The following is a 12,026-nucleotide window of genomic DNA, read 5'->3' on the forward strand; positions in this document are numbered from 1 at the left end:
AGAAAAAAAAGAAAAAAAAAAAAGAAAAAAGAAAAAAAAAAAAAGGCAGACCCCCCCTGCGCAAGGTGACGTCACATTGGCAAGGGAAAGAGAAAGGGATCCGCACTCTTGTAACGTTTCAAACTCGTCATCATCCCGACCAGCACCGAGTCAAGAAACCAAAAAATACAGTCATTGAGGTAAGTTCAAGCGTTTGGTCACATCTCTATCTCAATTTCTTTTGCAATGGCTGATCAGCTCTACCTTTTCAGGACTACAATGTGCCCGTTGGTCTAGATGTGAATCAAGATTCAGATGTTGAAGTCGTCGAGACTCCTGGAGTCCGTCGGGCTCGGCTTGGACGGGTATCGAAACTGTTGGAGTTTTATGAAGACCCTATTCACGTGAAAGGGGAGGTACGTCAGATCTTTTTCTTTTTGTTTTCTTTGTTTTCCTTGTTGCTGACAATCTGCATTACTTAGTCTGGTCCCAATCCTCGTAGGTACAAGTGTTGCTACTGCCTGGCATTCTTTGTTCGTGGCAAGCAATCATATTATAACCTATACTCGCATCAAGATGGTGCCATGGATTGACCAGCTTGCCCCAAGCGCCACCTTGCCATCAAAGACGGTCACGAATTGCCCAGAAGTTATCAACAACAGCAAGACGATATGGTTCAAGTATCTTCCACCAACCCCAAAGCGACCCTTGATTCCTTTCTTTCTCAATCAACTTCCAGTGTTGATCTCCTCAACACTGTGTTAGTGGTATGGATCTTAAGACACGCACTTCCTTTCTCTCGATTCCACGATCCCCCCCTCAGAGCTGCCTTTAAGCTATCCAATCAAGGTGCCAACTTACGAGGTACAACTTGGGCTGCAGAGAAACCCAGGCTATATATCAAGACCTCTCTCAAACAGTTATCAGCAAGCTTCAAGTAAGTCCTTTTGATCATAATGATTTCCTTGTTGAACTGTACCTTGATTGATTGTCCTTCTTTTTGATAGTCTAATAGGGGCAAATTTTGCCTGATCTACGATGTGTGGACCACTAAGGGCTGTCGTAAAGCCTTTATAGGTGTTTCTGCTACTTATATCGACGACAACTGGAAGTTCCAGACCCTTCATCTTACTCTTAAGTTAGTAACCTGGCACCACACTGGCCGACTCCTTGCACAACCAGTCGGACGCTTCTTGATCACACATGGTTTGCATAAAAAGATAAGTTGTTTTCCCTAACTAATTTCTGCTCTTCCTCATCTCACTTCCCTCTTCCTTCATGTTTGAATCAGCTAACCTTTGTATTCGCTCTATCACATGTTGGCTCAGACGACGGATTCGGCTAGCTCAAATGCCACCATGGCCAACGAGTTGTCAAGCATGTTCCTGAAAGCTGAACAGTTGGTCGAGTGGGATGCGTATGCTAATCAAATCAAGTGTTACACCCACAAGGTCGGCCTGGTAGTCAAGGCTGGACTCAAGTCTTTGGGTCTGCGCGCTGGTCACGTCAAGCCTACGACCTCTCCTGGAATTACCTTACCAACGCCAATCATGACTTTGAATGAAAGCGATGAAGATCTCCACTTTGATTCATCTGAAGATGAGCAGCAAGATGATCCTGATCACAATCAAGAGCCAATTGATGATAACTTGTCAGATTCGGATTCTGATGATGTTGAAGCTGACTCAGTTTGTGAAGTAGCTTGGGCTGTTTGTAAAGTCAGTATCTCACATTCACAACTCCTACCTCTCTTTCAATGGCTAATCAAATGTTAAAACCTATAGGCGAAGAAGTTTAATGGCCTGTGTACCAGGAGTTCAGCAAGACGTCAAGAGTTTATAGCAAAGGCTAAGCAAATGAATTACCGAGGTCGCTCACCTATATCTGGGTGGGGAATGCGATGGAATATCGACGCTGACTACCTCCAAAGGTTGAGTGATGCGCGTGATGTGAGTACATATCTTTACCTTTTTCTTCTCATTCTCTCAATCCTCATTGGCTCATGTCTCCTCCTCTTATATTATCTTGATCCATAGGTTGTCGATGCTATTTTACTAAGTGACCGAAAAACTTGGTATTACCAAGGTTTGCAGATCAGTGCTGACGAATGGGACTCAATCGAGACCCTGGTAAAAATACTTCAGGTTGGTCTCTTTGTGAACTTTTGATATCTTTGAAATTCTCACTGACACCATCTCTACAGGTCTTTTTGTATGCTACTAAACGCATGGAAGGCAACTTGGCCACCGGTTGCATTTTGCTCGCTGAATACTCACGGGTAGTTTTGGAACTTGATCACCTTGTTAATGCCTGCGAAGACTTAGATTTGAAGGCTATGCTGGAGTTGATGCGCAACAAAATGGAAGGTTATCAATCTGAAGCAGTTGCGTGTGATGCAATCGTGATCTCTACAATTCTCAATCCTCGCTTCCGGATTCGCTTTTTTGACCTGAATTACCCTGAAGAGGCTGTTCGAGCCAAAAACATATTTCGACAAACCTTCGAAAAAGCTCTTGAAGATTGGCCTGAAGACCCCATCTCTACTTCCGATGAAGTGACCCAATCTCCTTCCATTTCCACCTCACCCACTCCAAACTGTACTCAATTCGATGTTTTTACAACTCAAGTCACGGCTCAGTCACCTGCTGATAAACACCAGGAAGAGCATGCTGACTATATCAAGGGGGCTCATCTTATGCTTGCCGGTCAGTCGGAGTTAGATTGGTGGAATGTATGTTCATCTTTCCTCGCTCAATCTCTTATATATAATTTTACTGATTTGTTTTATTACTGCATATAGGAGCACGAGAAGGATTTCCCCGTCCTTGCATCTCTTGCTCGAGATTATCTCGGATTATCCGGTACCTCCTGTCCTTGTGAGAGGACCTTCTTGTCGGCTGCTGATATTGCAGTCCCTGGACGGGCTTCTCTAACAGCAAAGGCTATTTCGAGGCTTGTAGGTGTACGCGAATGGTTGAAGTCCAAAATCTCTCTATCAGGTATTTTTGCTGAAGCCGCAGCTTATCTTCAAGCTTATGAGTCTTCTAGCACCAAGGCTAGAAAGTGATTGTGCGCGTCCTTCTACAACTGCAATAAATCAAAATCGTGCGATTGCTTAGGTTTTTAAAATAAAGTAAACTTTTTCCTTTTAACATTTCTCTTCTTGATAAATTTGTGTGCACGGTCTCTTAGCCTCTTGCTCAAGGCACGCTGAGCTAGATTTGTCCATGGATAGAGTAACTTCATAGAGACATGTACACCAAAAGGGAAGTGTAAATGAAATAAAAAACACAAAAAGGATCCCATGGTAATCCGAATGGGAAGATTAACCGAAATAGAGAAACAGGTTTCGAGGGTAATGGCCAGGTGATATCTCTTTCTCGTCTTCCCATTTTCCTTTACACTCCATCTCATTTATCTCTCATTTTCCCTTTTACCTTACTCTATCCATTAGTTACAATTATTATTATCGACAAGTACAACTAACTTGTCTATAATCCTTTACTAACAAACAAATTTTTTTGTTTTATTAAATTTATAACTTATCATATAACAAATTTTATTATAACTTATCGTTTTATTATAACTTATCATATAAACTGATTTTCCCTGAAGTAATCCTCATCTAATTCAATCACCTAATTACTGACCATCCTATCAACATACATTTATCCGAGTTGACATCCCCCATTACAAGCCAACAAGGATGACTAAGAGTTCAATCACGTCAAAGGCGATTAGGGCGAGCCGTCGAGTCCAAGGTCTGGAAGTTAGCCCCGAAGGAGGTACAGGTACCTTAGGAGAGAACGTGGCGGGACCGTCAAACTCCGAACCAAACCTCATTTCAACTAACGAACACCAAGAGGAGGATAACGAACACTCCAAGACAGACGACGACGCAAATGAATTAGGAGGCCAGTCAGAACTCAACGAGAAACGTCAACCAGATCCATTGAAAGAGAAGCGTAGACCGGATCCCCCACAAAGCCATAATTACTCTAATTTCATCGGAAACGTTCCCATTCCTTTCCCAGCAGAGACGAACCCACTCTTCAACGCGACAATTAGAGTCCCAAAAGGCAAAGAAAGAGCAGAACGATCCTCTTCCGATATAGACGACTTAGCAGGTGACTTTGTGGATGACAATTACGACTCAAGAGGAACCTCAGACGATTTAGAAGTTGAAGAATTAGACGATCACCAAGGATCTTCCCCTTCCTTAGGATCTTCAAACGGAGAGGAAGAACCAAACAGCTCAAGCTCCAGCTCCGATTCCGACAGCGAAGAAAGCGAAGAGGATTTGTCATCAGAGAGCGGGTCAGAAGACTCAGAAAGAGAAGTAAAGAAAGGTAAGAAAGTTTAAAACCATCAAAGACCTTTCGTAATCTATACTCCACACATCCTCCCTTAGAAATAAAAAGAACCATTATCTCTACTACACTCCCTTCCTAAAAACCACTCCACATTCCACTTTTTGATCTCGTCCGGCGAAGAACGATTCCCTTATCCATCTATATTACTCGGTGACGATTAATTCTCCCGAAAGCTCCCAAGAAGGGTAGAGCGCCCCTCTGAATAAGAGGGAAGAGATACATAGAAAGATATCTGCCTTTATGGCGTTGGTGAAAAATGACCTGACCTAGCCCAAAGTAGCAGAAGTGGCAGAAAATGCATTGCATAGTCAAAATAAGATGAAAGAGCGGTCCATTAACTTGAGAAAAATGATTCTCTTCCTCTTTGAAAACAGATAAGAAACGGAAACAAACATCAAAGTTAAAGAAGAAACTAGAAGACGCGAAGAATGAAATCAAACGGTTAGGCAAGATAGCGAACATTAAACCGTCGAATGCGACTAAAAAATCAAAAAGAAGAGCGAAGAAGGAGACTGAGAAAAAGAAACGTAGCAAGAAGAATGGAATACAAGTGAACATAGGCGTAATTCCAAAGTCAGACTTGATCCAACTACAGCCGTTTTGGAGGAAACAAATGAAGAAGTTAGAGTCATCCATCCCCTTGACAGTGTTCGATCAAAGTTTTGCGCTAGCAGACAAGGAAGAATACAAAAGACAACATCATTCGTCATCGTTGAAAACTTCTAAGAACAAAGGTTTGGAGGCACCATCCGAGTTCAAAATGACTTACGGAGAGTGGACAGAAAACATCAGCCTGTTCAAGCGTTACTTGATCCAACATAAGCAGAAAGAAGTAGCAGAAAGACTCAACTTTCACATCAAAAACGTGAAGCAAGTCAAGTAAGTAAATCTGACTACAATCAATAGGAAAGAAAAAGACTAACAGTAAGACGGTAAAACAGGAGAGCGACAGAGTGTTGGATGACAGCCCTGCGTTATGACATACTGTGCAGACGACACATCTTTGTGGTAGGTTAGACAAAGAGCCGATAAAAGATATCAGTACATTCATGAAGAAATACAAAGACAAAGCCAAAGACAAGTCATTAAACTTTGGAGAGGCGAATGGAGGTGAAACAAACCCTTACGCGAAGGGAGGTAAACTAGAATGGAGACACCCCGAGACTGGTTTATCATTGTGAGTAAAGAAGAATTCTTAAGGTTAGAAGAAGAAAGAAACCTAAAAAGATACGCATGGTAGAAACCACAATTCGGCAACCGAGAACCAACCGACAGCATCGGGCTCTAGAGATTTCAACAATGACTTTCATAGGAAAAAAAGAGGCCCACGCCCAAACAGAAATTTCTCATACGGTGCAAAACCCGGATTCAACCAGTACAACAGAGGACCAAACTTTAACCACAACGTCCCGTTTCATCAGAATCAACTACCGACAATCCACATGGGCTTCCCTAGTCAAGGACAACCAAACTCAAACCAAGCACCGGTGAACGTCAGCCTTACCTCGGTCCCAAACGTCGCTACAAATAACCCAACACAGCCAAACAATTACAACAATTACCAAGGAAGAGGAGAAAGGGGTACCTGGAGAGGTACTAGAGGAGGAGTAGGCAGAGGTGCGGGAAGACAGGTGCAGAATGAGACGTGAGTGTTAAATCAAGAGCATGTTCCAGAGTTCAATTACCACCACGCTCGTTAAGCTATGCCAAATTATTTCACTACATAAAATTTTATTTCAAAGTCACTCCTTATTCAAATTATTTTCATAATTCCATTGTAACGCTTTAAGCTTTAGAAATTTTGAGACACTCCTTTAATTATCTTGTACCCATGAAAAACTTGAAATGAATTCTTATGTCAAATCTGCTTCGTAATAGGAATTACACAGATAATGAAAGAATTGAAATAAAAGGAAAAGAGACTGGAAAGTCAAAAGAACGAGCAGGAGAGAAACTAACTTGGCCAACTAAAGCAAAATGTAGCATGGTGATAGAGAAATGGGAAGAAGAGCTAAAGAAATATAGCTTACTACCATTTTATGATTTCGTACTAGACGGATTCCGAAATGGTTTCGACCAAGGAATTCCACACCACGCAATAGGAGGAATGAAATATTATTGTCCACCAAACCACAAATCAGCTCAACTAGTGAGAGACAAGATCAAAAAAAGCATAGAAGAGGAAGTATTAGCAGGTAGGAATCGGATGATAGGTCCTTTCACGAAAGAAGAGGTAGCAAAGCACTTTAAATTCTTTAGGTCAAGCCCAATGGGAGCCGTAATAAACGGTGATGGATCATTTAGGCCAATAAACGATCTGTCATTCCCAAAAGACGATCCAATGATACCTAGCGTAAACTCCTATGTGAACAAGGATGAATTCAAGACAACATGGGATAACTTTTCAAGAGTATATCCTTTCATTGCAAATTCAGAACACGAACTACTAATAGCATTGTTTGACTGGCTTAAAGCATATAGACAAATTCCGACGAGGCCGGATCAATGGCCATACCTATTAATTATGGATTTTGAAGAGAGGATGTACATAGATTTATTTATTTCCTTTGGAGGAGTAGCAGGATGTGGAAGCTTCGGAGGTCCAGCAGACACATGGAAGGATTTAATTAAAGAAGAATTTAAACTCGAAGAAGCATTAGGTGGGTAGATGATAATCTGCTCATAAAACAATCAGATTCAACAGTGCACATGGACGAGATAGTCAAATATAGCTCTAGCTTAGGAGTGAAAACAAATGAAACGAAATTCTCGCATTTCAGTGAACAACAAAAATACATAGGTTTTCTGTGGAATACGAAAAACAAGACCGTGGAACTACCGAAAGGAAAAATTAGAGCAAAGAACAGAACAATTGGAATCCTTCTTGAAGAAAGTAGATTATACACATAAGGAGTTTCAAAAGATGAATGGCCGACTCAATCACGTAGCTTACATTGCTCCACACATGAGATGCTACTTGTCAAACAACTATCAATGGCTGGCAGAGTGGATGAACGTAGCAGCCAACAGGAAAATGCCGATAGCAGTTCGAGAGGACATGAATGTATGGAGAGATGCGTTAAAGGAGATTCCTCGTAGACACCTTCTGAAAACTAGACCAATCAACAATATTGGCTGGGTAGGCAACGCCTCGACGACGTTCGGTATAGGCGTGATAATAGGGAAGAACTGGGGTCAGTTCAAACTGAAGACAGGATGGGAAAACCCTCCCAATAGGCCAAGGAGGGGAATTGCATGGTTGGAAACCGTAGCAGTCCGCCTAGGACTAATCATGGTAAAGAAATTGAAAGATGTAAAAGAAGAGCGATTGCTAGTGCTGACTGACAATACGACTACCGAAGGTGTGCTGCGGAAAGAAAGATCAAGGGACTATTGGGTGAACGAAGAGTGGAAGAAAATTTCCGAACTCCTATTCCAATACGACGTTCAGTTGGAGCAAAGAAGAGTGACTTCAGTGGATAACGCGGCAGACAAGTTATCTCGCGGCATACCCTCGTCAAAGGAGTGGTTCAGGCAGGTGCACATTCAAGTCCCAGATGACTTAAAGATGTGGTTGGAAGACGTGACGCTCGATCAGGTAGAAGAAAAAGACATAGTAAGTTTTCACAACGGGTAGTAGCAGAAACCAAAATGATTGCATAGAGACTAATTGAGCCAATTGTCAGACAGGAGTGGGAACTACCCCGATGGGTCATGGGTACTCCCATTGCGACGCTTGATTCACAGCTCAAGGTGATAGAAGTTTCTCACCAAGAACAAAGAAGAAGTAGGTGCTAGATGTGACTGTTCTGATGTAGACGATCTTGATATTGCAACTTCTCACACCCAGATTCGTGTTGACCGTAGAGTAAAATACATTTCACCCAGCCTCTCATCAACCCACTTTACTTTGGCCTCTCATCAACCCTCTTTACTTTTTCGTTTTGACCGTATAACAAATTTTCACCTGTCCTCTCGTCAACCAATTTAACTTTCTTCTCTTCAACCAGTTAACGTCCCACCACACCTCTGTCAACTCTCCACCCAAAACTGTTGCGAGACTCCATTTTGGTCGAGTATACACTCTCTACAACGTTTGTTGGCCGAATAAGATATCCATCTAGTAAGTAATAAGGAAAACAGCACGAGACTGAGTCGAGTAACAGTGACAAACAAAGCAATATCACTGCGGTTTTTAACAGGCACGACCGATACCCAGAACCCACATACCAGTATTGATCGCGACACGACTACACAGAACCATGAAAGATATCTCCACCTTCTTACGAATTGATGACAGCGTCCCTCTTCGACTGAACACGGCACAATGTCATATGCTGAGAGCAGCATGGAACAGATCAACCCTTGAGTTGTATGCTTCCGGAGTCAAGAAGTTCAAACGGTTTACAAATGAGAAGAAGCTGGTGACCTTTCCGGCGACGGTAGAGGTAGTGGAGAACTTTATAGTGTGGGCGGGGGAGAACAAAGATAGGAAGGCCACAAACAAACCAGTCAGAGTGACCACGATCAGGAAGTACCTTACCGCCTTACGGACGTGGCATGCCTTTCATGGGTACTATTTTCCCAACATCCAACTCACTCGCCTGAAATCAATAATACAAGCATCGGAAAGACTAGAAGCAAAAATTCCCTTCACAAAACTTGAGCAAGAACCGGTGACACCAAAAGCCCTAGTAATCTTGGTGGGGAGCATCGCAGAGCACGAAGCCGACCCTGTTGGGTTGACCGCACTTGCCCTCACGGCCTATTGGGGGCTAGCACGCCTAGGAGAGATTGTTTGTAAGGAGGAAGCATACAACAAGTACAATCTAACGGCAATCCTTCGATGCGACATATCTTTCCACAAGTCGAAAGGGACGAAGATCGCTGTGATAGCGTTACGAGAGGCAAAGACCGCCAAACCGGGTGAAACTCAGCAACTAGTTCTTTGCAAGACACGTGGAGTCCTATGCCCCGTAGCGGCCCTCCAACAACTGACAGAGTCCTTCCTATGGGAGAAAGATCAGAGGCTGTTTTTAACACACAAACCTAATGGCTTATTGGGCATCACTCGGAAGAAAATGTTAGACGTCATGATAAAAGCCTGGGGACAGAAGTCCAAGATGACTGGCCACTCTTTCAGGATCAGGGGAGCAACACTTCTGACGAGAGCAGGGGTACGCACGGAGAAGATAAAAGCTCTGGGGCGTTGGACATCATCCTGTCACACTCTCTACCAAAGGAATTGGAACGACCGCGAATGGGAATCGGCCAAACGGGCGCTGGAAATCTCAGAGGATGTTATACCTTGCTTAAAGACTTCGCATGACCTGTCCACGACGACATGGGTTCATAATCCCCTATTAGACCATCCACCGGCCGAGTGGATCAAGGACAACACTCTCCAACGCGGTAGTAAATCTTAGGTCCCGTCGACCTGTCGACTTCTCCGGCTCTCTCATAACTCAGTAACAACCAGACCTTTTCATAATATCTTCCATTTTCTCATGGGTCGATTTTCAATGTTTTGTTTTTTGTTTGATTTTGCTACACCAATACATAAGTCCTATCATCTCAGGTACCTTGCATGAAATACATTATCACGACACACCTACTGGCAGCCCAAAGGCACAGACGCGTCTAGTGTCAGGTATAGGGAAAGCCCGCCAGGCTCAGGCCTGACCCCAGACCAGAGAAAGGGGAGTCGTCCTTCCCCTACAAAACACCCAAGACGCTTACCGTACCACTCCGAAACGGAGAGTTTAAGCCATCGCAGAAGTCTCCACAAGAGACGCCTTTGAGAGCCTCCTCCAATAACCGAGTCCCGCCTAGAGGAGAGTTCAAGAGTGATGAGAACTATCCTTGACAGCGGAACTCAACTCCCGCTATAATACTTTCCCTCACCTATGCTTAAGCTAGGCAAGGGAAAGATACAATTAACTCTTTTGTATAATAACTAGATGTTATAATTTGAAATGGATAGTTCAAAAAAAATCCAAAAATATGTTTTCCTCACTTTTGCTTCAAAAATTGTGTGCGGTCTCTTGGTTCAAAACTAAATAAAACTCTGAAAAAATCTTTTTTTTACTTTGTTTTTTCTTTACAAATCCCCACTCCACAAGCCTATACATGCCTATTATAACACATGTGTAATCAAATCGCTTCAAAGCTCAATTTCACTACCTGATCACGCTTTTAAGCGCTTCCTCCCGTGAAAAAAGACCATAACGGTGCGGAGCGGTTTTCTAACGCGCTCCGCTTTGAAAACTTGTAGCACCTCAATTACATAGCGAAGCGTTTAGTGTTTTTCTCATAGCGCCATTTCACTACACTCGTGGAAATAGGGATTATAGCGGAGTGGAGCGTAGCAAAGGTGGTGTTGCCATAAGACAGTAAGGCTCCCAGAAGAGAAGCTTCAAGAACGGATTGACTCCATTAAAGAACTCCTAGGGGGGGCGAAATGGAGGAAAGACAAGGTAGATAAGTTTGTAGGGAGAATCGGACATATTACTTACATTCTTCCGGATATGAAGTGCTACATGAAAGAACTATACACATGGAAAGAGCCATGGCAGAATCCGAGCGCGGAAAGGGCCATCTTGCAAGCAGTGAGAGATGACCTGGAAGAGTGGTCAGATGTCCTCATGTCTTTCGAGCATATGAGGATTATACCCACATCAGAAGCAGTCAATATTGAGTGGGTAGGGGATGCCTCAACGTCGTATGGAATGGGAGTGAATATAGGTAATTACTGGGGCTGCTTCAAGTTCTAGAAGGTTGGGGAGAATTCGATGAGAGAGGTGTGAAGCGGAACATTGCCTGGATTGAAACAGTGGCGGTTCAAATGGGAATCTTGATGCTAGCGAAAATATCTGAGACAAAAGGCCGGTGTTTCAAAGTTTGGACCAATAACACAACCACCAAAGCGGAGTTGCAAAACTCTAGATCAAAGGATAGATCAGTGAATAATGAGTGGAAACAGATACAGAAATTACTCACCACACACCAGTTTCCACTCTCATAGTTTCTAATGAGGTAATATGTATTTATTACCAAGTAGTGATCATTGATCACCATCCTTGCCCCTACCTTGCCTCGTGGTGAGGTAAGGGCTAAGTGGGAAAGCGCGCGCAGCAAGCCTCAAACTTGGTTTACTAAAACCAAATTCTTGGTTTCCAAAAACCAAGTTCTTGGTTTATTTGGAACTACATACTTTCTTATTTGAAAGTACTCTTTTGGTTTTCTCAAACCAAAAGGGTTCTAGTTAGCTTGCTTACGAGCCCTGATCGTAAGGATGGTATTTTGTTTTTCCTAAACACTGTCGGGTGGGTGGGATGGTATTTGAAAAGTGAGATATTGTGAGATATATCACAAAACTTAAGACGACTAGAACTGTGAGTAGAGCTGTTGCTTATAGCTCTGCAGACGATGCAAAGTTAGATCAGGAGAAGTTAAAACTTAGTTTATTTCCTTCTCTCTGACTTCGCACCAGTCGTGTGACATGTGGTTTTACATGTCACCTCACCAGTTCACAGTTCGTGGACATCAGCACCAAACCGTTCCTTATTTGGTGCTCTGTATCCACTCTCATAGTTTCTAATGAGGTAATATGTATTTATTACCAAGTAGTGATCATTGATCACCATCCTTGCCCCTACCTTGCCTCGTGGTGAG

The 12,026-nt window shown here is 42.9% G+C and overlaps 1 protein-coding gene across 1 annotated transcript; it reads left to right on the forward strand.

Annotated features, from left to right (window-relative positions):
• Positions 1-3,685: 3,685 nt before the first annotated feature.
• On the forward strand, positions 3,686-4,513 carry MELLADRAFT_85836 (uncharacterized protein; the record flags this gene model as incomplete). Its single annotated transcript, XM_007409238.1, has 2 exons — positions 3,686-4,328; positions 4,401-4,513. The coding sequence occupies 2 exons, from the start codon at positions 3,686-3,688 to the stop codon at positions 4,511-4,513; spliced, it is 756 nt and encodes a 251-aa protein (XP_007409300.1).
• Between the last annotated feature and the right edge of the window lie 7,513 nt (positions 4,514-12,026).

This window comes from Melampsora larici-populina (genome assembly GCF_000204055.1).
Source record: "Melampsora larici-populina 98AG31 unplaced genomic scaffold MELLAscaffold_15, whole genome shotgun sequence".
NCBI lineage: Eukaryota > Fungi > Basidiomycota > Pucciniomycetes > Pucciniales > Melampsoraceae > Melampsora > Melampsora laricis-populina.